Raw genomic sequence first — 26,934 nt, 5'->3', positions numbered from 1 at the left:
TAGTCCTGTCCACCTCTGTAGTTTCAGATGGTGAGCTGATAAATGTCCTCATTATTTAATTCAGTTTGAGTTGGATTTTCTATTATGTGCATCATGAAGCAGTCTAACTGCTGAAGTAGGCCAAGTTACACAGGAGGACCTTTCCAGACACTTGTTGGTGAGCTTTGTCCAACTTGCTGTCCAGTGTGTAGCCCATGGCCCACCTACAGATGTAGCCACAAGATCGTCACTCAGTGTTGAGGGTTTTCTAGTCTAAAAGGTGGTCAGAGAGAAAAAAAGGTACAAAATGTGGAAACCATTCCCTGTGGTGAGGTGCCCCCCGATCACTCTAGCTTATGTAAAATGTCATTTAATTCTTGCATGTGCATGTATGACCTTGGTATTTTTGGAAGGGTCCCAGAATAAGACTCCCCTAATTGAAGTCTGTGTAATTAATGTGCATTCTGATTACCAAATTGGAAGTTGGAGTAATTAGGGCAGATGTGGTAACAAGCACTGAGCACTCCTTCCATCATCAGCGCGATGCCCATAGCATAGAAGAGGCCAAAGTGTTTGGGAATCCCATACTCCTGAAAAAGGAGAAAGCCTGGTCAACAGAAAGATACCAGTGAGTGATGTAGCCACAGACCCTGGAAACCCAAGACTCTGGCCTCAAGCATCGCCACCCATCATCACCATCAGGCCAGATGTCCTTCCCCTTTACAGACCGAGATAGGAACCATAACCCTTCTTAGCTCCCACTTCCAGTTTCCCCACCCTCTTCTCACTATGGCGAAGAGGTCCTTGGCTTCCAGGGCTCTTCGATGGAGAATGTCCTGGCGCAAGACTATTAGCAGGAAGAGGAAGCCCAGGAGCACATGTCCCACGTTACTGAGAATGTTGTTGAAGGCACTAAAGGAATAAGAAAGAGAGGCCATGACAGACTCAGGCAATCAAAGAGATTTAAAGAATGAACGCACAAATCAGTGAGGGAACTGAGCCTTCGTGTTTTCCACCACTAGCCTTTTCATAAGATTCCAGGACTGGGAAATCACCAGAGGTCATCTTTAATCTTTCACTTTAGGATGCTTAGCCTGTTAGATGTGTTTGTTCCTCTCAGGGTGCCCACCAGGCTTCCCTCACACCCTCCCAACCTCTCTGGTCCTAATGGCATGGGCACAGAATGAATCCAAAAATGGGCAGTTTGGCCGAGTGTTTCAGCTACACTGTGAGAGGGAATTCACCTAGATGGACCCCTTTAATGTGTCAACACTCAGCTCTGCAGGTGTGGATTTCAGGACAAGCATTACTGGTCACAACCTGTGGCTTTAATTCAGGAAACTGAGGCTAGTTCAGTTCTAGAACAAGGAGCCAAGTTCCCTACTTCCAGGCACAGGCTCTTTCCACTTCTTGTGGCTACAGTGTGGTCTCAAGGTCAGCGAGTGTGGGTTCAAGTACCCACATCACTAACAGCTGAGGGACCTTCAGCAAGTCCTCACCTTTCTGAGTCTTTGCATCTTCACCTAAAAAGGGGGGCGATGATAATAATGCCACCTTACTTATGAGCTTGTTTAACTGATTGCATGTGGTAGCAGCTCAGACCCATGGAAGAATGTCATCACAACTAGGGACCTGATGTTTTCAAAAATGTCCCTGCCCTCACCTCGGCTGATTATTCTTGGGAATAATCCAGGGATGAGAGAGGCATACCTAGCTTCAACTTCTTGATTTCATTCCTCTTTATTCACGACTGGGGTAGTTATCCATTGATGTTTTTAGTATTTTTAAAAACCGAAATCACAGCATTACACAGAAAGGCATTTCCAAAAGCCTCATGGGGAGTCCATGGACTATACTTACCTCAGGACGCCCAAGGGGTGAGCACAGAGGAAGTTGTAGTAGCAGATGTCCTGGTTTCCGGTGACATTTACCACCTGCAAAATCGAGAGCAAGGAGATGCGGTTCTCCTCCATCCCCTGAGCCAAGTCTGGAATCACAGAGAGCAAGCACCGCTCCCAGTGATGATACACTGCCAGCGATTCAGTGTCACCAGTGCCCCTTCTCATCAGGGCTGGATCATTATCTGCCACCTTTACACGGCACAGGCATGCCTCCTTCAGTTATTTACTTACTTTTCTTTTTTATTAAATTTATTGGGGGTAACACTGGTTAACAAAAGTATACAGGCTTCAGGGACAAAAAACTGCTACCATCTTGCTTTGAATTGAAATATTCTGTCTTCCTCATTATACGGCCTCAAGGTACAATTCAACTGAGTATCTTTCCTTTGTTCTCATGATAAAAGCAGTTTCACTGGATGTGCCTGTGAGGACAGTCACAATGTGTCCTAGTTTCTAGGTGAATGCTGGGAGGAGGGGAAGCTGTCCCATCCTCTGGGGAAATGATTGCCACAGGCAGGTAGACATGAGGACATGGTGGTGGGTTATCCATACTCATCACTCTATCATTAAGAGCCTTCCCAGCCCACAGCACACCTATGTCTGACAGGGCCCCAAAGTATTCAGAGAATATTTAGATTACAAACTGTGGTATTCAAACCTCATAAAGTCCTTGTCTGCATCATGTAGTAAGTATAAAACTGGCTAAATATTATTGGACCATTGGCTATCAAACTTGGCTATACATTGGAATCACGGGGAGTTTAATCAATACTGATGCCTAGTTCTACTCTCAGAGACTCTGATCTAATTGCTGTCGGGCACAGCTTGGACTCTGGGACTTTTAAAAGTTCCCCGGATGATTTAAATCCACAGCAAGGTTTGAGAGCCACTGCGTTAGAAACACCTTCAGCCTGGTGCTGTTCTAAATGGGCTTCTCATGTGGAGTAGGTACCAGAGGTCACTTCAGCAGCCTGGGCTCTTGGGTTCTATGAAGGAGTGGTAGGGATTCTCAAGCTGTTTCAACGATTATTTTTGTTTGTTTATTTTATTTTGTTTTCTTTTAATTTAACATTTTATTGATTTTATGAAGCTGTTTTTACTTTTACAAAAAAAAAAAAAACCCATTTCCCCTTAGTGAGAGGGCACAGGCTACATGAGACATTCGGTTTCCTTGTTTCATTCTGGAACTTTATTTACCTCACTCATTATCCCATGACGGTCAAAAGCTCAGACTGGTAAATAATAAACACAACTGATAGATAGTATGATTGAGTGAATGCAAGACTGGTAGACAAAATAATAACAAATGGTCCCAGATCCCTTTGTGATAAAACAATTGGGAATTAGATTTAAAGGTCAGTCGAAGATAAAATGTTAGTGAAGTCCAATTAGAACCCAAATGGGAAATTAATTTTTGGACCAGTCCCAAGTTCTGCCTTCCTCTGTGTGCCACAGCAAAGATCTCTCCACACAGTGTGAAGGCTCAGGTGGGCTTCAGGGCAGCACTTACCGTCTGGTAGGTGATGACCAGCTGGATCACAGGTAGTGCATAGAACACAGCGATAGTGATGATGTTCCTGTGTGGGCAGGAAGAGCCAGAAATAGTCACTTCCAAATGGACAATGGAATCTTTGTTCAATTTTTTTTTAAAAGAATGCTCTCACCCCATAACTCCCTAGTCAACCCACAGAGGCAGTCAGAAACTGATAATGTGGTTCTCATTTCTCCAGTCATTTGTAAAACAGTGTGAATAATGGTTGCTTCTGGCTTAACCAAATCATTAATGAGAACCTGTCTCTTAAGGATGCTGTTAGAGTAAAAGTGATCGGAATGTGAGTAATGGGGGATGGATCACATGAAGGGGTGTGGCTCTCTTAGATTCCTCAGTTCTAAAATGAAGGTCCCACTACGGAACTCCACGTGGCCCCCATTGTCCCTCATTTCCCTCTAATATCTGTATCCAATTAAAGGGGCTGGAATTGAGAAGAGTAGAGAATGGGAAGATCTGTCACAGTGTCAGCCTGGGGGTTCTGAGGGGGGAGAAGGAGGGTCCCTGCCAGGCAGCTCAGCCTCTCGGCTTGAAGGGAGAGGTTGCATGTGTGCGTCCCACCATCGCAAGTCTATTTGTCAAGCGCTGGTAGTATTATCTCCCAGGGTGGTTTCCAGCTACTCAGAGATGCTCTAGGCATCTAGTCCTGCAATCACTGGTTCTTCCGAGAGCAAGGCCTGGTGAGGAGAAGAGCGGATGGCTGCAGTTTAGCATGTCTCATGCTAACAGTAGTGACGTTAATGTCGCTGTTACATTAGCTTTCTGGAAGAGGATTTAGTGGGCTTCCTACTCACATGGGAGTCCACTACTTTTCTCATTTTTCTTTTGTATTTATTTAAGTTAGGGCCAGTTGCCTTTTGTAGTTTCTTTTTGTTTTTCCTGTGGAATGTGGCACGGACCCTTGACACACCTATACCTGTGCCCCACCAAACACTGAAACCTGTGATAGAAGTGACACTACCTTATACAATGAGAATTTAAATTTTAATGAAGGTAACTATGGCCCTCCTGGTCACCTACTCACCAGAAATAAATCTTATATTTTTTGCTGACAATTCTCCGATCCTTCCTGGACAAATCTGACAGGTAAAGGAACACCTGGGAAGCCAAAAACAAAGAGAATGCAAAGCTGTACTTGCTTTTTCTTTTTTTGCACAAGATACAAAGGAGAGCTTTACAAATTTCAGTTTAATCCCTTACTAGAGATTAAAATTATTTAAGAAGATTTTTCTCTTAATTTTGCTTGTCTCAGGATACCTTAATTAAAATCCCAGTATTTCTCTTGGAATATTAAGGATTGGCTGATGTGGGAAAACGATTGGGGGCCACAGGCTTCTCATATCTCAGGAACTGATTTCCCAGTTTTTGGAGACGTTCACACAGTGGTTCTGGAACTGCAGGACTAGAGCCGTGCATTCACCTTCAGTTCCCTTACCAGATACGATACAGTATAATGCATGTGCACCAGAGAGAAAAAAAGCTTTACTCCTGAAGGATGATATTACAGAACCAGAACGTTTTTCCAGCTCCACCCCTCAATGAATCTTTTCTTCCATCTGGTTGGATCCCTTCCTCCTTTATTGTCCACAAGCTGTCACTTCAGATGCCGAGGGTGTTTTAATGCTCTCATTTTTTTTCCTCCAGAAAGGAAAGCTAATTAGAGTACTGCTTTTAGTCTATAGTTATGTTTTACCCAAAAAGCCCTCTGGGAAATGTGACTTCTCCCGAAGAGAAAAAAATAAAGGAAACTAAGGCATTGCTGAAGTTGTGTTTAACTGCCAAACTTCCCGGCCTCTCAGAGACCACAGCCAGGCAGAGGTACCTTGGTCCGGATGACGTTCTTGTCACTCTCAATGTCCGGCATGGTGTCGAAGTCACTCTCCTCCACAGAGCTGTCCGTGTCTGACTGGTATGGCTGGCCCCGCTCAGGGGAGGACATCTGCCTGCCGGGACTGGAGCTTGACCCGCCTGAAACAGAGAACGCTCATTTGCCTTGCTAAGCCAAGAAGAACCCGGGGAGCCCATTCTTCTCTGCAAAAGCACAGTGCCGACTCACACTTTAAAATGTTAGTAAAAACTAACTCTTTATCCACAACACAGGAGCTTTCTCTCAATTCCTCCTCAATGAACTTTTGATTTTCTTCCTCTCCTATTTTTATATTTAAATTGTCTATTTCTAGGGCTGAATACATATTAAGAATAATAAAGACATTTGATATTAAGACATCTATTCTGTTAACTATTGGTCTCAAAGATAATAAGCTAAATTTCATGTTTCATATTTAAAATATGAACATAACGATTATAAACATACACATGCACATAGTTACATATCGCATCTACCACAGGTATGCACAAGCACACTCATATCCAGCATCCATACATGGCCTGTGCATGAAGTATTTATACACAGAAATCCCCCACATGCTGCGTCTAGTGTTACATAATGAATGTTCTCGGGAAGAAGAATCCTTGTGTTCCCATGAATGTTTCCCACAGCAGATGGGAATTTGTGCAGCTTGATGAACACAGGAGCTGAGCCTACCTTCTGCTTTATTTCTTCTGTTCAGATAGTTAAACAAAAAACAAAACAAAAAAAATAAGCCCTGTTCTCGCAGAGCCAGAAATAAGTCTCCTGCACTGAGCCCACATGCTTCTTAAAGTTACAGAATAACAGGGCAGGAACACAGGATGCCCAGTCCCTCTACACTGACATTTCAAGGTGGGAGTGTCACCATTCACAGGGCCACAAGCACCATGGGAGTGCATGGCAGCAGCAGAGCACTCCTACTCAAAGGAGACAGCTAGGAGTTCTGTTCCTCTCAGGTACGTAATGAACACTGAGGGGGACATGTGCGTGACTGGAGGCAGTGAGCAGGTTCAGCCATGAAGTTAGCCGAAAGGAAAGACTGTCAGGCTTCAGCCGTGTTCACCTGCACCTCGGCCTTAGTCTTCTGATTGCCCTGAATCCACTGAAACCTGAGAATAGAACAACTGGTCAATCGAGGTTGGGTTTCCTGACATCAGACTGTGACACACCTTTCAGTCCTGAAGTCAGGCTGTGTATGAAAAAATCCCCATGGGGGCCTTGGGAGTTGATGGCAACCATTGAAGAGAATTCTGCTCAAGTGTGGCTAGCAGATCCAAGAAATAGAAAAACAAAACTGGAGAACATTAAAATTGGAAGGAACCTTCCAGATCATCCAACCAACTCATCTTATAAAGACAATGCAAACTTATGTGATGACTGCCTTGCCCACTCTCATAGTTATTAGTGGCTGGAGGATTTGTGTATCCTACTCTCTGGAGAACTAGGAAACACTTCCATGAATAGACTTGTAGGAAATACCTATTGCCCCATAATTGCTCCCTTCTGGGGTGCTGGCAGCAATGGGATGGGACACCGCCATCGTTCCAGAGTCTGTGAAAAGGAAAAGCAAAGAGGCAAACACTTTAGTCCAGCTGCTAAAACAAAAGAACATGGCACAACTCTAAGTGGTCTATCAGGGCACAATATTTTAAATTTGATATTCTTTTCACTCTAATACCGGAGTCACCAAACTATGGCCTGCAGGCCAAATGCCTGCCACCTGATTTTATATGGCCCTTGAACTAAGAATGATCCTTAAATTAGTGGAGGGGAGATCAAAAGAAAAAATAATATTTCATGACAGGTAAAAATTCTAAGAAATTCAAATTCCAGTGTTCATATGTAAAATTTAATTGAAATATAGTCACACTCATTTGGGTATGCCTACGGCTGCTTTGGCTACAATGGCAGAGCTGAGCGGTTTTGACAGAGGCTACATGGCTGGCAAAGCTTAAAATATTCACTGTGTTGGCACTTCAGAGAAAAGTTGTTGATTCTCGCCTGAGACCATTGCAGAATCCCAAGAACAAAGGAGCATGGGTCCTGAAATCACTGTGAGGAAGACCTCCACTAAACAAAATCATCAGGAACAAATGTCTGTGATTAAGGCACTGTTATGTGGAGGTTTATTTGTTATAGCAGCTAGCAATATCCTCACTATAGGCAGAAAAAGCCTAGATAGAAAGGAAATTGCTGCACTCCTTGAAGCAATAAATGATGACAACATGAATTAGGGCTATGCATGAAGATCGGATATTTTGAGAGATATTCAGGAGGTAGAATAGGTATACCTATTGCCAAGTGGTGGTTGTCTGTGAGAGAAAAGAATTCTCTAAAAGAATGCTCCTCAAACTTTTCCAGTGAGGTTCTCCTTGTAACAAGGAGAGTGAACTCTTTCTTCTGAGAGTCTGGGGGTCATCAGGAGCCACCCCACCACAAGCATCAGAGAAAAAGATCTCCCGCCTTTCTCACTCATTATTAGGAAAGGCACTGTCCCACTAAGTTTGTCCATTTGTGAGTGTTAGGTGGAGCTGAACAAAGAGAGCAGAAATCACATCTCAGCAGGTATCCGGGCAGTTTCTGGCCCTGACATATCAGCGCCACCGTGTTTCCAGCAGCCACGCTCATCTGTGGCACACAGGACAATGCTCCTTCAGTGCCTCCTGAGCTTGGCCAAGCATCTGGCGTGTTGTGGGGCTGGTGGGAATTTCTTACCAATATTTTCTTTCTGAGAGATGAGATTGCTTGTATCACAATACAAACAAAAATATCTGTGAGTTCACTTGCCTGTCTCTTGTATTATTGCAGGGAAATACATTTTCAGTGATGACACATAACTGAAAATATTCTTTAATATCCTCATTGTAAATATATTTCCATTTCTTCATTGAAAACATAGTTCATTATAGTTTACATTAATGCTGCATGGGTGTGTAACCCATGTAAAAGAACAAAAAACCTCAAACTATTCATTGTTCATCACAGTCAACTCTCTCCATCCAGTTGTTCATTTCCACTGGTGGGTAGTAAAAACATTCACAGTTTTGCAAGCCAATTTTACAGGCTTGACGTTTCTCTTTTGTTTGCCCATTCATTTCCTTCATGAAGAAAAATAATTAAATCCCAAGTTCAAAATATTTAGTCAGGTGATGAGACACAAATCTGATGGACTTGGAGACTCAATTTCCTTCGTCACTTCGATGGCTCAGCTGAACAGCAACACCTTGGGGCTAATGCAGCCTTCTTGGCAGGCGAGGCAGAATGCAGACTCCTTGGCACTGTTCCTAGGCTTGGAGATCCCTTGGTATATTTCTTATCATTATAAAGAAAGTAGATGTTTTATGGCTGTTCTTGAGCTTACCCACAGTGACAGGGATCAGCACCATCTATACTTTTTATCCAACTTCAAGGCATAGAAACAGGTTACTTTTAGACTCTTAAGTATGAGAGATTAGATCTTATGAGCAAAATAACAGTGTTATGGAAAGATGATGTCTACAGTTTGACTTTTTTTTTTTTTTTTTTACCTAGGATAGTTTTGGTCATAGTTACAGCATGGTGCTCTACTGCTATTTCTGCTGCTGCTGCTACTATTTACTATAACAAATACTAACACTGTCCTGGTTGGTGTGGCTGAGTTGCTTGGAGCACGGTCCTATAGACCAAAAGGCCATGGATTTGACTCCTCATCAGGGCCCCTAACCAGGTTGCAGGTTTGATCCCCAGTCCGGGCGTGTGCAAGAAGGCAATCAACTGATGTTTCTCTCTCACGTCATTGTTTCTCTCTTTCTCTCTCTCTCCCTTCCCTTCTCTCTAAAAGCAATTAAAAAATGTTCTTGGGTGAGGATAAAAAATAAATTTAAACAAAATTTTTAAAAAACAAGTACTAATACTATTACCACTACTGTTGCTACTGCCAATTCTTCAGTCACTGTTACTACTGCTGCAGTTGCTGCTGCTAATACTGCTATCACTACTACTGGCTAATGGTTACTGGAAACTTCCAGTGTGTTGGACACTCTTTTGAGTTCTTTACAAAATTTTTAATTTTTTAGCCTCTCTGAGGTGGGTACTACCATCATCACCATTTTAAAGATAACAAAAGGGAGGTGCTGAGAGATCAGTAATTTGCCCAGAGTGACTCAGATATTGGGTGGATATTGGCTTACCATATTGCTCTCAGTTACAATTTATCTCCTTAATGAAAAAAATACCAGGATTTTTCTTCAAAATATGAACGACTCACAGTAAGCATGTTACTTTGGTGGAGTGCTCAAAAACACCTCTTAAAAAAGACAAGGAAGTGGAGGCTCATATACATCTCCACTTCCATAAACTCATATTTTTAAGAAGTATCTAAGCACGGCCTTTGCTTTTTAGATTGGCTGCTGGGCTTGCCAATGATTCCCTACTCGGCCATGCTTGTGTCTTCTGCCCAGTTCATTATAGGAAGTCTCACAAAAATCACCATACTGGTCTTATCTCTATGGGCTATCTATACGGTTTTATACTTCTATTTCCCCCAGTCTCACATATTTTCCTATTCAAGCTTAAGCTCTCTATTTTTAACCATTAATGTTTGCCCCTTATTTATGATTTAACTTAAGAAATATTAAATGTGCAAACAGTAATTGAAGAATGACATTAAGATAATAAAACCCAGATAACATTTCACATAATGAGGGCTTGGCATTTTGTTGTTACTGGGAAGCCCTTTGATAGGTAAATAGAAGTGAATGCTTGAGGTCAGTTGTGGCAGGAGGTAGAAATGTTTGTGGGAGCCAGTGGTTTTTGTGTGTATGTAATCAAAAGAGAAAAAACACACACACACAAACTAAAATCAAAGCAAGTGAGGAAAAAAACCCCACTGTTTTGTTAAGTAACAACTTAATTAGGAGGAAAAAACCAGCTCAGGCTTGGATGTATCACCGACTTCTGCACTCTGCTCTGGCTCATAATTGAGGCTGATCTGCTTTTGATGTGGTCATAGACCCTGTCCATTCTGAGACAACATCAGTGGTTCTGTAATGATGAAGAGCATCAAGATTTTCATGTACAATACAACTGCCATCACACAAAATGATTTCACTCTGTGGACTTTTATAGGCACAATTTAAATATTAGATTGGTCAACATTGGATAATTTTTCTTACATTTAAGGCTTCTTAGAATGCAAAACCCTAAGGATTTTCTCACAAACTTCAAATATGATCAATGGTCCCAGAAGGCAAGCCATATTTATACTTAATTGTATGGTATTTCAAAAGAAGAATTAAATACAAAAGTATTTTAAATATATTTTATTGATTACGCTATTATAGTTGTCCTATTTTTCCTCCCCTTATTCCTCTCCGCCCTGCACCCCCTTCCCACCATCAGTCCTCCACCTTAGTTCATGTGCATGGGTGGTACATGTAAGTTCTTTGGCTTCTACATTTCTTATACTGTTCTTAACTGCCCCTGTCTATTTTGTACCTACCAATTATGCTTCTCATTCCCTGTACCTTTTCCCCCATTCCTCCCCTCCCCCTCCCCACTGATAGCTCTCCATGTGATCTCCATTTCTGTGATTCTGTTCCTGTTCCAGCTGTTTGCTTAGTTGTTTTTTTTTTTTTAGGTTCAGTTGTTCATAGTTGTGAATTTGTTATTTTACTGTTCATAGTTCTGGTTTTCTTCTTTCTCTTAGATAAGTCCCTTTAACATTTCACATAATGAGGGCTTGATGACGGTGAACTCCTTTAACTTGACCTTATCTGAGAAGCACTTTATCTGCATTCTAAATGATAGCTTTGCTGGATAGAGTGATCTTGGATGTAGGTCCTTGCCTTTCATGACTTTGAATACGTTTCCAGACCCTTCTTGTCTGTAGTTTCTGAGAAATCAGCTGACAGTCTTATTAGAACTCCTTTGTAGGTAACTCTTTCCTTTTCTCTTGCTGCTTTTAAGAGTCTCTCCTTCTCTTTAATCTTGGGTAATGTAATTATAATGTGCCTTGGTGTGTGCTTCCTTGGGTCCAACTTTTTTTGGACTCTCTGAGCTTCCTGGACTTCCTGGAATTCTACTTCCTTTGTCAGATTGGGGAAGTTCTCCTTCATTATTTGTTCAAGTAAGTTTTCAATTTCTTGCTCTTCCTCTTCCCCTTCAGGCACCCCTATGATGTTGGATGTTGGAATATTTAAAGTTGTCCTGGAGGTTCCTAAGCCCCTCCTCCTTTTTTTTTTTTTTTTGAATTCTTGCTTCTTCATTCTCTTCTGGTTGAATGTTTATTTCTTTCTTCTGTTCCAAACTATTGATTTGAGTTCCAATTTCCTTCCCATCATTGTTGGTTCCCTGTACATTTTCCTTTATTTCACTTTTCATAGCATTGATTTTTTTTCTCTATTTTGGGACCATACTCAACCATATCTGTGAGCATCCTGATTACCAGTGTTTTGAACTGTGGATCTGATAGGTTGGCTATTTCTTCATCACTTAGTTGTATTTTTTCTGTAGCTTTGATCTGTTTTTTTTTTTTTTTTTCATTTGGGTCATATTTTTTTTTGTCTCACTGTGCCTGTTACATAGTAAGGGGCAGAGACTTAGGTATTCACCAGGGTCAGCAACCCACTAGGCTTCATTGCAACACTGTCTGTGAGGGAGGGATCTGAGAGGGAACAATGCTGTCTGCTCAGTGCTCTTCACTTCTGGCTTTTAATCACTTCCTCTGCTACCCACAAGCAATTTGAGCCCTTTGGGTGCTCTATTTCTGGGTGGGTGACTTTGTGACTCTAGGACCCTGGGGGTTTCTCCAGTGAACACTCCTGTGAGCCTGGGAGTTTTTCCCATCTCTACAACCCCCACAGGTTTTTTCAGTAAGAGGTTTTGAGGCTTTATTTACCCACACTGGAACCCTGGGTTGCGAAGTCTGTCTTGCTTCCCAGTTTTTCCTCCTGGTTTATCTGCATGCAAATGTGGGACCTTCTGTTCTGCCAGCCGCTGCCTTGCCTTGTCCACCAGCTGCCACCTCGCCCACCCAGGTTCTCCAGCCACTGGCTTGCCATGCATCCTCTCTGCCCCAGCTGCCTGTCTGGCACACCTCCTACTGGTCTGGATGAAGGTTTCTTTAACTCCCTGGTTATTGGACTTCCATACAGTTTGATTTTTTGTCAATTCTGTTTTTTTTTTTTTTACTTTAAATTTGTTGTCCTTCTTTTGATTGTGCGAGGAGACAGTGTATCTACCTACACCTCCTTCTTGGCTGGAAGTCTTAAATACAAAAATATTATTTCATAGGACAGACCAAGATGTTCTGGCTGGAAATAAGCACACCTATAAAGTTGTGAATGAGCTTATCTAATTGAGGAAACTTGTTCTGGTGTGTTTTTCTCTGAGCACAAACCCCTTGCCATCTGTCTACTTTACTAAATAGAATAGGATATGCTTTCTTGCTTGCTTTCTATGTTAAATGTTCTGTGTGAGAGCAAAAACTTCATATAATTTTGAGCATATTTAGAACTTTCAGAGACTTCATATTTATAACCGTCCTGCCTCTTTCTGTCTCTGAACTCAGGAGGTTGGAAGCTGAAGAGGGAATCAGAAATAATGTGAACCAGCAGCCATGAAATTCCATTGTTCTGCCAACTGGCTACCTACCCTAACTAATTTCATGTTTTGCTTCAAAAGTTGAGGAGAAAATGAAGAAAACCACTAATCTCTGCAGAGGGATATAAAATTTCTCTTAAAGAAAAAACTGGGCAGGAAAAGTCAAGGGCATTTGGGAAAAGAAGAGTAGAGAGTCACGACTAGCATTAGAGACCCAATGCCCCAGAGCCTGGTGATGGCTCGTGCTCCTTGACTCCTCCAAACTCAACGTGCTGCTTGTTTTATTCCCCACCCCTTCCCAGACACTGCTGTTTGCTGAGAAGCTGGTTCTATAATGGCTCTCTCCAGGGAAGGATGTGCTTGGCCATTTGGTTCTTAAATGTATAAACTTGACATGTTTATCAAGCTCTCACAGTTGAAAACGTGGCCTTCTCTTATGCTGGACCCCAGGACACAGTGACAGCTCACATGGCCCCACAGCTTGTGAGGTATGCTTCATTCATCTCTCTTCCCAGGTGGTAACTGAAGTTCTGTACAGAGTCTTTTACAACGATGTGAAATGTGGGTTTCTCCACCGATGGAGCCAGTGGAGGAAACTTCTTAGAGCACAGAGCCTTTCCTAATACTCCTCAGATCACCACAGAGGATGCTGTTTTAAGTACTAAGTGATGAATGGAGAACACACTGCCCATCCATTCATACCACAGGAAAAATGTCTGTTGGAGGTCTGAAGAAGCTTTTACCAACACTATTTCTACTTCACCTGGCTCTAGTGTCTCATCTTTTTCATCCCATGAAGTTTAAAATAAGTTTTTTCTCTTTTTAGAATAGCTGGAGCCAATGTTGACATTGTTCAAATGCAACTTAAAGAACTGCAGACACATCAAAGAAAAACAAAAACAGAGGAGTCAACAGGTTTTTTCTTTCCAGATGCAGCTTCCTGTCACTACCCAACCAAAACAGAGCTGCCATCGGCCCCCAAGGCATTTTCTAATCTCTGAGCTTCACTGAACTTCCTGTAGCCCCACTGTTACACTCATCTTGGGTAGTGATTGTCTTCTCTGCCCCTGTTATTTTTTTCTTTTTGGTGGTGGTCATTGTTCATCACAATAACCCTCCTCCCACTTTTTATTTATTAAATTTATTGGGCTAACATTGGTTAACAATATTATATAGGTTTCAGGTGCACAATTCTGTAACACACCATCTACACATGGTATTATGTGTTCACCACTGCAAGTCAAGTCTCCATCCTCTCTGCTCTTGTTTTAAATCATCTAAGTCTTTCCCTGGCTGGGTAGCTCAGCTGGTTACAGCATAGTCCCCATATGCCAAGGTTGTGGGTTTGATGCCCTGTCAGGGTACATGCAGGAATCAACAAATGAATGCATAAATAAGTGGAACAACAAATCAATGTCTCTCTCTCTCCCTTTGTGGTGAACATTCTTATTCCCTACTCCCTAACTAAGCTGGGATTTTGTTCAGGTATCCTCATCTGTGCCTGGCAGCCCACATATTTAAGTCCAGTGATTCTCACCTGTGGGTAGAGAACCTGTTTTGCCCTCAAGATGACATTTGGCAATGTCTGGAGACATTTTGTCACAGGGAGGAAGTGTACTACTGGATTCTAGTAGGTAGAGGTGAAGGATGCAGTTAGATGTTAAACATCCTGCAATACACAGGACAGCCCCAGAGAGCTAAGAATTATCTGGCCTGTAATGTCAATTAATGTTGAGTTTGAGGAACCCCGGTCTTAGCAAAAGATGACCTCACACTAATTCTGTAAGTAAGCTTGATGGATCTGTAGGTAAGCATATTCCTTTGCAGTGACTGGCTTAACAATAAGTAGGGAAGTCACTCTAGGCCAATAAAATGAGAGTAAGTTGCTAAGTGCTTCTGAAAAAGTCCTTCCCCCTGAACAATGACAGGTGAGGGTGTAAATCTGATCCATGTCACCACCAGCTCTGTGAGCCAAGCAGAGCCAGGGGGATGGTGGGGGAATGACCAGCCAGCTGCCTCTGTCAGCCCTGCAGCCCAGCCTTCTGCTCAACTTCCAGGGAGAGGGGCTCCGCTGTGGTGTACGCATGTTTGAGATATATTTTCTTGTTACTTGCAGCCTCATAGAACCTAATTGATGCATCTTTATCCTTTCCTTTCCTTTTCTTTTGGTCATTTGTTCATTTCTTCTTGCCATCTGAGGAGTGCCTCTAGCTCTTTGCTAATTTTCAGAGGCTTCTGGATCTTGGACAGTCATCTGGCTCAAGTCTCAGCTCTGTCCACCTATGTGTCAATATTCAGGAGAGTCTTCTGGACAAGGTGTTCCTTTAATTATCATTACAATAATAAAATGACCTCACTCATACAATAAAAATAACAGACTATTTATTCACACAACATCCAGTGGGATTCAACCAATCAGGCTTTCTAAGTTCAACTAAGCCTAAATTAAGAGCAAACCCTGGGAGCACTGGAGGAAAAAAGATGAGATTCAGAGAGAAGACAAATTTATTTAAACATTTTATGAATAACAGGGAAAGGAGTATTTAGCATTTTAATGACAGTAGAGCAGGTGCCTTTTACAGTCTTTATATCGACTATTGAATACTATTTTTAAAAAAAATCCCCTGGGAGGTTGGAAAAACAGATAAACTGACAGTAAGGAAGACAAAAGTCAAAGGAAGGTAGGAAAGGCAGCAGGAGAAAAGTTCTTGCTGGGTGGGGTTGGGGCTCAATTTCTGTCTTTCTAAGATTCCATGGGTTCATTTAAGTGTTGAAAACATAAAACTAAACATCTGCTGCTTGTGACTTAAAAATCAAGCCTCAATTCATCATTCCTTTTCTAAATGATCACTCTCTGCCAAATGGCTTATGAGCACCATATAACTTATGCTGATGTAGGCTTTTCAAAAGTGAGGACATATACAAAAGGTACAAACTCCCAGTTCTAAACTAAGTTAAGTCTTGAGGATGTAATTAATGTACAGCATGGTGACTACAGTTAATAATACTCTATTGTATATTTGAAAGTTTCTAAGAGAGTAGACCTTAAAAGTTCTCATCATAAGAACAAATGTATATTGTATGTATGGTAATGAAAGCTAGCTAGACTTGTGATTGTTTTGCACAATATACAAATACCAAATTATTATGTTGTATACATGAAACTTATACAATCTTAAATATCTCAACTTAAAAAATATAAACATTTCATTTAAAAAAAGTTTTGATGACAAGATTAGGCAATGAAATGCCTTTGTTCAAACTCTCAGAGTGGAGGAAAGGGATTTTACAATGGTTGAATAATCAACTATTCTGGACTTCTCAAAGTTATCATACTCGTTATGATATTTGCTGGTCTCAAATATTTCAGTTTCCTAAACACTTGAACAAAAATTGTCTCAATTTGGGGAAAGTTAACCCTAGATTAGAGTTAACACAATGAATTTTTAATATTGTTCACAAATCAACTTTCAGATAAGAAACTGAGAAACAATTTATATCCTAAAACAGATTAAACTTTTGAAAAAGATGAATGGCTGACAAATGGACTGTGGGCAGTTGCAAGGGACACCCCAAGCAAAGGTTTCCCATGTGAGTTTCATGTCTCAGTAATTATCAACCATAAAAACTGGTTCTCACTGAGCTCCGTTTCTGTATAGAGATTGCAGATTTGACTACTCTGTGGGTTAGGAATTAAGGGAGGGTTTGGAGATTACAAAAGCAGAGACACAAAAGAAGCAGCAAGTTGGAGTGTTACCATATACATGACACCAATTTGATTTCAAACTGGGGGTTTTTCTTACCATCAGTGGAACCAAAGTTTCCATCAATGGATTTTCTCTGAAACCTGCAAAAAAAGGACATATACATGGTCCTAAGGCAGTGAAAATCTCAGCATTTACCTTTGTCCCCTCTAGACTGTATTGCAAATTTATCTGTTAGAATCTTTTAAAAATAGGCCTTAGGATGTGGAGAGACTGGGACTCTGATACATTGCTAGTAAGATTGTAAAATGCTGTAGCCACTTAGGAAGACAGTTTGGCCATTCCCAAGAAGTTAAACAGAGAGTTACCATATGATCCAGCAGTCTTACCCCTATGCATATACGTACACACATAAATTTATGAATTTGTTCAGATTCACTTATTTTCAGATAATTCACATACACTTTAATATACAAAATTCAATGAGTTTAGTATGTTCACAAAGTTGTGCAACCATCACTGTTACCTAATTCCAGAACATTTTAATCACCCCCGAAAGAGATCTCAAACCTATTAGCTGTTCACCTTCCTCCCAGCCACTGGCAACTACTAATCCACTTTCTGTCTCTGTAAATTTAACCTATTCTGGACATTTCATATAAATGAAGTTATACTATATGTGGTCTTTGTTGACTGTTTTTTTTTTCACTTAGCATAATGTTTTAAAGGTTCATCTATGTGGTACATGAATCAATACTTCAGTCATTTTTATGGCTAAATAATATTACATTGCAAGAACATACCACAGTTATTTGTTTATACTTGATGAACATTTTGGTTGTTTCCATCTTTTGGCTATATGAATAATGCTTCTGTGAACATTTGTGTGCAGGTTTTTGTGTGAATATATGTATTAAATTCTCTTGGCATATACCTAGGAATAGAAATTCTGGGCATGAAATAACTCTACATTCAACTTTTTTTTTTTCCAAACTGTTTTCATAGCAGCATCAAAGCAGCTTTAAAACAAAAACTATTTTGCATTCCTACTAGCAATGTAGAAGCTCCAATTTCTCCACAAACTTACCAATTCTTGTCATTTTTCATCAAAAATATTTTTATTACAGCCATCCTATTGAACATGAAGCAAAATCTTACTGTAGTTTTCATTTGCACTTAGGGAAATGCAAAATGGCTCATAATATTGAACATCTCTTTGTATACTTATTGGCCATTCACATATCTTCTTTGGAGAAATGCCTATTCAAACCTCTTGCCCATTTTCACCTGGAGTCAGTTTTCTTTTTAACACTGGGTTGTAAGAATTCTTTGTAGAGTGTGGATATTAGACTCTTACCAAATATATCATTGAAAAACATTTTCTCCAATTTTGCATGTTGTATTTTCACTTCCTTGATAAGATTTTAAAAACAAAAAGTTTTAATTTTGATGAAGTCCAATTTATCTATTTTTCTTTTGTTACTTGTACTTTTAGTGTCATACCTAAGAAACTACTGCCTAATCTGAGGTCACTCAGATTTATACCTATGCTCTTTTCTGAGAGTTTTACAGATTTAATTATTATATTTAAATCTTTGATCTGTTATGAGTTAATTTTTTAATATGGTGTGAGGTAGCAGTACAACTTCATTCTTTTTCTTGCAGATACCCAGTTGTCTCAATACCATTTGTTAAAAAGAATATCCTTTCTCTATTTAATTGTCTTGGTATCCTTGTCAAAATCGATTATCATAAATGCAAAAGTTTATTTCTGAACTCTCAATTCTATTCCGCTGATTTACATATCTTCCCTTATGTCAGTACTAGAGTATAAAAGCTGTGGCTTTGTATTAAGTTTTGCTATCAGGAAGTGTAAGACCTTCAGCTTTGTTATTTTTTCTTCATGAACGTTTAACCTTTTCTGGGTCCCTTGCACTTCCATATGAGTTTTAGGATCAATCTGTCAATTTCTATAAGAAAACCAACTTGGCCTTTGATTGGGATTGTGTTGAATCTCTAGATGAAGTTGGGGAGTATTGTCATGAGTTTTATTGCTGCTGTAACAAATTATCAGAAACTTAATGGTTTAGACAATATGAATTTATTATCTTACAGTTCTGCATGTCAGGATTCCAAAATAAGTCTTGTGTTGCTAAAATCAAGATATCATAAGGCTGTGTGCCTTCTGGAGGCTCCATGGGAGAATCCATTTCCTGGCCTTTTCCAGCTTCCAGAGGTGGCCTGCATTCCTTGACTCATGGCCCCGTCCTCTGTCTTCAGAGTGCGTCACTCTAACCTCTGCTTCCATCATCACATCTCCTCCTGCTTTTAACCCTCTTGCCTCCCTTTTATAAGGACCCTTTGATTACATTAAACCCATACAAACAATCCAGGATAATCTCCATAACTTTATCACATCTGCAAAATCTCTTTTTTCATGTAACATATTCACAGGTTCCAGATATTGAGATATGGACATCTTTTGGGATCTACTGTTTTGTCTACTACACCATCTTAACAATATTGTCGACCTGGCTGGCGTAGCTCAGTGGATTGAGCTCGGGCTGCGAACTAAAGCATAGCAGGTTCGATTCCCAGTCAGGGCACATGCCTGGGTTGTGGGCCACGCCCCCAGCAACTGCACATTGATGTTTCTCTCTTTCTCCCTCCCTTCCCTCTCTAAAAATAAATAAATAAAATCTTAAAAAAAACACAATATTGTCTTCCATGCAACTCATGAACATGGAACCGTTTATTTAGATCCTCTCTAATTTCTTTCAAAGATGTTTTCTAGTTTTCAATGTATAAGTCATATTCAATTTGTTAAATATATTGTTAAGTATTTTATTATTTTAATGCTATTATAAATGAAACTTTTAATTTCATATTTGAATTGTTCACTGCTAGTGTATAGAAGCCTAATTGATTTTTGTATATTGAGCTTGTACTCTCAGTGAATGCAGGGATTCTTTTTGGAGGTGATGAAAATTAGACAGTGGTAATAGTTGTGCAACTGTAAATATACTAAAAGCCACTGAACTGTATAATTTAAAGGAGTGAATTTTATGGTCTGTGAATTATACCTCAATAAAACTATTACTTTAAAAAACTATGTATACTGTTTGGGAATTTCTATCAACAATGTAAATATGAATTACCTTCTTACCCAAAATGAACTTCCCTTTTGGATGTGAGGGAGGTTGGAATGGGGGAGGAGGAAGGTTGGGGGTTAGATGCACCTGTGCTTTGGTGTATACTCTTATTTACTTCCAGCTGGAGACTCTAGAGGTTGCACACTGCACACTCCGGATCCTGGTATGTTTGATGGAGGGCTTTCTCTTCATTCCTCTTTTATCCCTAGACACAGAAAATCCATCTTTGCCTCAGGCTTTTGCTCTCATGCCTGGACCACTCTCTTCCCAGATCCTCACATCCCTGGCTCCTTCCTGCTATTCAAGTCTTGGTTCTAACAGGTCTTCCTTGCTGAACAAATCAAATCTAAAGTAGCTCCCCCAATCCAATCATTCTCTAGCACATCAGAGTCTTTATTCTCCTCCTATCACTAGCTGAAATTATTTTCTTTATTAATTGCTTGCTTGCTTCTATATTTCTCCTCTGGACCATGTAAGATCTATTAGAACAGGACTCCAGACTGTCTTTCTCACCACCGTGTCCTTAACCTCTAAGATAGGCCCTGGCACATAGGAAATGTAACTAAGTATTAGTTGAATGAAAAATGCATGTATCATAAAGGAGAGCAGTTATAATTTGGCCTAACTATTCTAGTTGGCCAATGAGGCTCTAGTGAAGTCTGTTTTTAGAACAATTTTGGTGATATTAACTGGCAAGCAATTATTTGGCCTCATAGAAGATGCTATGTTTGGATTGTGTGTTTGTATTCACAGGCTTTACCCACAATTGCCCCAGGTTTTGGAGCTGATAAAATTTTTCATTAGAAGAGTTCAATGATTTAAAAAGCTAGGGTGAGGCAGGCAGTATCCAGGGAGCAAAGGAAAAAACACAAATGAGAACTGTGCTAGAGTGGAGTCTGTATCTTTATTTCTTGAATGTGGGCTGGCCTCATGACTTGTTCTGACCAACAGAATGAGGGGGAAGTAATACCATGCCACTTCTGAGCCTACATCTTAAGGAGACCCTTCTCTCTCTTGCAGATGCAGTAAACCAGGGCTGGATAGCTTGCAAAAGGAGAGACCGAGTGCAGCCGAAGGTGGTCTGGAGAGCCAGCTCCCACATGACCTTCCAGCTGGTTGCATTCTATGACCACATTCACCTAAGATCTCAGAGCCCAGTCCAGCTGACCCATAGATTTGTGAGCCAACTTAAATATTTATTGATGTATGCCACTGAAGTTTTTATGGTTAATTTTTATGCAGCATCATTGTGGCAACAGATGACAAATGCAAGAGTCAAGAGAAGGACAAACATCCAGAATCGAGCAGTTTGAACTTGAGAGAACAAATAAGAGAATGTGTAGGCAGTACATGGGCCAGGGCCTGCACATTCCTTGTGGGGGCTCCATAAATACTTGTTGAATAGATTGCATCTGGGGAGTGGGAGGGGAATGGTGTGTAGTCATGTGTTCAAGCAAATATAGCTCAAGGACACTCTGGATTCCTAGCTCCCTGAGGGCCAAGGTCAGGTCTCTTACCAGTCTTTTCAACCTGATTTCACAGCATGCATGAAAACCCGATATGTATTAATAATAAGGGACAGGGGACTCACTGAGCAAACGGCTTTATGCTCCAAAACTACTTTCATTTGGTTTTGTAGAAAACTTTGTTATTTCTGCTTGGTTCAATGAAGGAAGAGTTGTATTAGCATTTTCCCTCAGTCAGTCTATTTCCCTATTTAGATGCCAGATAGTTCTTGTGTCTTCAGATTGCTATTTTCAGTTTGTCTATATTTGGAAAGAATCTCTTCTCATGCAGTTGACTCTGACAAAGTAATCTGGCAGCTAGAGTTTCAACAGAGCCTTATACCACAACTTCGAAAAACAGCACTCACTTTAGTAGGTTGAACAGCAGCTATAGAGAAATAGATATTTAGTTATTAACTTAATTTTTTGTTTGTACAAGGGAGAGATAAAAAAAAACCCCAGAATTATCTTCTGGAGGGCGGGCTCCTTGTAGTAGAGACTTCCCCTGCTAGATGAGTGTTCTGGGAACCCATCTGCATCAGTGCACCAGCTGGTTGTTGTGAGAGGCTGTGTTTGCCTTCAGTAAACTTCATTTTGAACACTCTTTGAACGCACTTGCCCATTTCATGATGAATAGTTTATAAGTGCACCTGCCCACACTGTGCTGAGTGTTCAAAAATGGCAGAACCCCCATGCCTCACCCTCCCCATTCACCTGATCTCACCCTGAATGACTTTTTTGTTTCCTGGGATGAAAAAAGTCCTCAAAGGCAAACATTTCACTGATGTGGAACAGGTGAAACAAAAAAATGGCAGAAGCACTAAAAGACATCAAAATCAATGAGTTCAAAAACTGTTTTGAGCTCTGGAAAAACATCTTAACAGGTCTAGTGCATCAAATGGAGAGTATTTTAAAGGTGATTGAAGTTTAAACATGTAAGAATAAGTGCACAATTTTTTTAGATAAATTCTGAGGTTTTTGGGTCTCCCCTTGTATGTTGACTATGCATGCTAGCTAACTAAAGAGTTGAAATCCCATTTCCTAAAATCTAAAACACCAGGAGTACAGACAGTCTTCCTAGGAGAAGCAGAAGAGGTGAACTTCTTTTTCCATGACACGGAAGCTCATCTGAATCAAAACCAGAAGCTTTTGGACCTTTCTGCAATCGAATCCATGCTGGGGTGTCAGGCATTCAGTCTGGCCTCCTTGACCAGAACTGTCCTCCCTCACATGCCCTGACCCTCTACACCCATTTTGACCAGCCTGCTTCAAAGCTAAGACTCAACAGCCAGCCTGCCTGGGTTCACTAGCTATGAATTCTTGGTCAAATTGCTTCATCTCTCTGTGCCTCAACTTTCGTTAAGAGTCAAATGATAATACTATTACTACCCACTGTGGTGGGTCATTAGATGAGGTTACCTACTTAGAGGGTTTGGCACAGAGCAGGTATTTGTTAAATGTCAGTGACTGTCATCTGATAAATTAATTGAGCTGATAGTTACTTTATGTACTACCTGCAGAGACTAATTGCCTGTAGACTGAAGTTTTTGTTTTTTAACTTTTAATTTGAAAATAACTTCAAATTTGCAGAGATGTTGTAAGAATAAGAATAGAACACCCATATAACCTTTAACTAGATTCACTTATTGTTAGCATGTCAGTCCATTTGCTTTATTCTCCTGTCTCTTTCTATATGTGTGTATATGTGTGTGTGTATATATAATATCTATACATTTGGAGATATATATATATATATATATATAGATAGATAGATAGATAGATAGATAGATATATTCCACTTGAAAGTAAGTTACATGTCATGAAATTTTATGCCTAAATTTTTCCAAAGAATCAAGGTATCTGCTTACATAACCACAGTATAGTCATCAAATTTAACATATAATACTAATTTTAAATTTATTTATTTATTTTTATTGTATTTTTCTACTACCATTTAGTCCCATTATTCCCCCTCCACCCAGCAATCACCACACTGTTGTCCATGTCCATGAGTCCTTTTTCCTTTTTTGCTCAATCCCTCCACCTGCTAACCTCCCCCTCCACTTAGCTGTCATCCTGCTCTCTATGAGTCTGTCTATTTTGCTTGTTAGTTCAATTTGTTCATTAAACTCCATATATGAGTGAAATTGTATGGTATTTGTCTTTCTCTGACTGGCTTCTTTCACTTAGCATAATGTTCTCCGGGTCCATCCAGACTGTTGCAAAGAGCAACACTTTCTTCTTTTGTATAGCTAAGTAGTACTCCACTGTATAAATGTCCCATAGTTGTTTTATCTACTCACCAGTTGATGGACACTTGAGCTTCTTCCATATCTTGGTAACTGTAAATAATACCGCAGTGAACACAGGGGTGCTTATGTTCTTTCAAATTAGTGTATTGGGTTCCTTCAGACATATTCCCAGAACTGGGATTACTGGGTCAAAAGACACATCCATTTTTAATATTTTGAGCTCCATAATGCTTTCCACAGTGGCTATACCAGTCTACATTCCCACCAACAGTGCACAAGGGTTTCCCCATTCTCCACATCCTCGCCAGCCCTTGTTTGTTGATTTATTGATGATAGCTGTTCTGACAGGTGTGAGGTGATATCTCATTGTGGTTTTAATTTGCCTTTCTCTGATGTTTAGTGATGTTGAGTATCTTTTCATGTCTATTGGCCATCTGTATGTCCTTTTTGGAGAAGTGTCTATTCAGGTCCTTTGTCCATTTTAATTTTTTTGTTCTTTTTTGTGTTGAGTTTTATAAGTTCTTTATAAATTTTGGATATTAACTCCTTATCAGGTGTATTGGCAAATATGTTCTCCCATTCTGTGGGTTGTCTTTTTATTTTGTTGATGATTTCCTCTGCTGTGCAAAAGCTTTTTAGTTTGATGTAGTCTCATTTGTTTATTTTTTCTTTTGTTTTTCTTGCCTGGGGAGATATAGCCAATAAAATATTGCTATGAGAAATGTCCAAGATTTTGCTGCTTATATTTTCTTCTAGGATTTTTATGGTTTGGGGTCTAAAATTTAAGTATTTAATCCATTTTGAATTTATTCTTGTGTGTGGTGTAAGGCGGTGGTCTAGTTTCATTTTTCTGCATACATCTCTTCAATTTTCCCAACACTATTTATTGAATAAAATATTTTTAGCTCATTGTATGGGCTTGATTCCTCTGTCAAATGTTAATTGATTATAAAGGTGTGGGTTTATTTCTGGGCTCTCTATTCTGTTTTATTAATCTATGCATCTGTTTTTATGGCAGTACCATGCTGTTTTGATTACTATGGCCTTATGGTATAGGTTCATATTAGGTAGCATGAGTCCTCCAACTTTGTTCTTCTTTCTCAAGACCACTATGCCATGGGGGGCCTTTCATGGTTCCATATAAATTTTTGAAATATTTTTTCCAGTTCTGTGAAATATGTCATTGCAATCTTGATAGGAATTGCATTGAATCTTTGGGTAGCATGGGGGTTTTAATGATGTTAATTCTTCCTATGCATGAAAACAGTATATGCTTCCACTTATTTGTATCTTCTTCCAATTCTTTTTTCAGTGTCTTATATAATTTTCTGAGTACAGGTCTTTTACATCCTTGGTTAGGTTTATTCCTAGGTATTTTATTCTTTTTGAAGCAGTTGTGAATGGGATTGTTTTCTTAGTTTCTTTTTCTGTTAGTTTGTCATTGGCATATAAAATGCAACTGATTTCTGGATATTAATATTGTAACTTGCTTCTTTGCTGAATTCACTTATCAGTTCTACTAGTTTCTTGGTGGAATCTTTGGGGTTCTCTGTGTACAGTATCATGTCATCTGCAAATAAAGACAGTTTTACTTCTTTTGTAATTTGGATGCCTTTTATTTCTTCTTCTTGTCTGGTTGCTGTGGCTAGAACTTCCAGTACTATATTGAATAAGAGAGGTGAAAATGGACACCACTGTTTTGTTCCCAATCTTAAGGGGAATGCTTGCAGTTTTTGCCCATTGAGTATGATGTTGGCAGTGGCTTTGTCATATGTGGCCTTTATGATGTTAAGGTATGTTCCCACTATTCCCACTTTGCTCAGAGGTTTTTTTTTATCATAAATGGATGCTGGTTTTCATCAAATGCTTTTTCTGTATGTATTGATATGATCATGTGGTTTTATCCTTCATTCTGTTTACATTGTGGATCTCATTTATTGCTTTTCAAATGTTATACCAACCTTGGATTCCCAGAATAAATCTCTCTTGATCACGGTGGATGATCTTTGCGACGCATTGCTGCATTTGGTTTGCTGATATTTTGTTGATGCTTTTAGTGTCTGTGTTCTTCAGGGATATTGGCCTATACTTTTTTTTGTAGTGTCTTTATCGCATTTTGGAATTAGGATAATGCTGGCCTGTGAAATGAGCTCAGGAGTCTTCCTTTCTTTTGAATTTTTTGAAATATTTTTAGAAGGAAAGGTGGTAGTTCTCAGAATATTTGGTAAAATCCACCTGTGAAGTCATTCAGTTCAGGCTCTTATCCAACCTACTGTCTTATTACAGTTTCGTCAGCTGACCAGTAATGTCCTTTATAGCATATTTTTCTCATAAGAGAGATCCAGTCTGAGATCAGGCACTGTCTTTAGTTGTCACATCTCTTTAGTTTACTTCAATCTCTAACATTTCTTTGTTTTTTAAGACATATGTTAATAGAATGTTTGTCATGCTGGGTTTAATTTTTCCTTATGATTATATTCAAAATACTGCATTTCTGGCTGGAGTACTGTATATGTGATGTTGTGTCCTTCTCACAGTGTCACTCTAGGGCACACGATGTTCATCTTTTCTTTGCTCATATTAATTTTGACCATCCAGTCATTTGTTGCCTAATTTCTTTACTGTGTGGTTGCTATTTCCCCCCTTACAATTACCAAGCAATTTGTGGTGATACACTTTAAGGCCATGGAAATATCTTGACCCTCATCAGATTTTCCTCCTTGTTTTTGTATCCACTGATGATTCTTAACCTGATCTATGCAAAATGATGGTTTTCCAATTCCAATGCTTACATCATATTTACATCAGCTTTTGGCATTGTGCTGTAGACAGAAGCCCTCCTTTCCACTGTCAGTATTTGCTAATAACTCCTCTCCCTAATGTGTACTTGTTTTAGTAACTTTGTTGCATTCATTGGATGTGTATCTGCAAGTGTTTAGGTTGTTCTTCCTTCCCTCCCTTTCTTACTTTATCAGTGTAGTTCATGAATGTCCATTTTTCTCAACAATTTATAATTCATTATTCTCCTTAACTGTTTTGGTGCTCAGATTGTCCTGGATATGACTGGTGATAACCCTAGGGTTTTGAAGTCAGTTTATTTACTGAGAAGCTTCATAAATGTCACAAAAGGCAGTTATCTATGTGTCAGAGACAGGCCTGTATCACTGAGATAATGGTATCATTGTGGTAGCCATGAGCCTTTTCTGCAGGTAGGACATGAGAAAGAGCATTTTTTTTTTATTGTAAGCCTCCTGCCATTCTTTTGTCGCTGTTTCACACAGGCAACAACAAGCAGAGAATTCTCGAGGTTCAGGCCCGCTGAGGGTGGCAAGGAAAGATGAGAGCTCATTTATTAGGGGCTCCAAACCCTGGGCATTTCCTTGGTCAAATTATAGCATGATTATCTCCTCTTATTTCTCTCAAGGACATTTTACTGGAAAA

At 39.8% G+C, this 26,934-nt stretch overlaps 1 protein-coding gene across 2 annotated transcripts in view; it reads right to left on the bottom strand.

Annotated features, from left to right (window-relative positions):
* SIDT1 (SID1 transmembrane family member 1) overlaps positions 1 to 26,934 on the bottom strand; it is a 98,744-nt gene that overhangs the window by 17,761 nt on the left and 54,049 nt on the right. For both annotated transcript variants that reach the window (XM_045851196.1, XM_045851197.1), the window contains exons 10-17: positions 16,684 to 16,727; positions 6,779 to 6,850; positions 5,252 to 5,397; positions 4,454 to 4,527; positions 3,391 to 3,457; positions 1,840 to 1,913; positions 768 to 891; positions 452 to 569 (exon numbers count right to left, since the gene is read on the bottom strand). In XM_045851196.1, coding sequence (XP_045707152.1) covers positions 452 to 569; positions 768 to 891; positions 1,840 to 1,913; positions 3,391 to 3,457; positions 4,454 to 4,527; positions 5,252 to 5,397; positions 6,779 to 6,850; positions 16,684 to 16,727 — 719 coding nt within the window. The remainder of the gene's footprint in view (positions 1 to 451; positions 570 to 767; positions 892 to 1,839; positions 1,914 to 3,390; positions 3,458 to 4,453; positions 4,528 to 5,251; positions 5,398 to 6,778; positions 6,851 to 16,683; positions 16,728 to 26,934) is intronic.

Source organism: Phyllostomus hastatus, unplaced genomic scaffold (assembly GCF_019186645.2).
Source record: "Phyllostomus hastatus isolate PE091 unplaced genomic scaffold, TTU_PhHast_1.1 phas_contig_86, whole genome shotgun sequence".
Classification (NCBI taxonomy): domain Eukaryota; kingdom Metazoa; phylum Chordata; class Mammalia; order Chiroptera; family Phyllostomidae; genus Phyllostomus; species Phyllostomus hastatus.
This window is presented reverse-complemented; position numbering and strand designations above follow the sequence as displayed.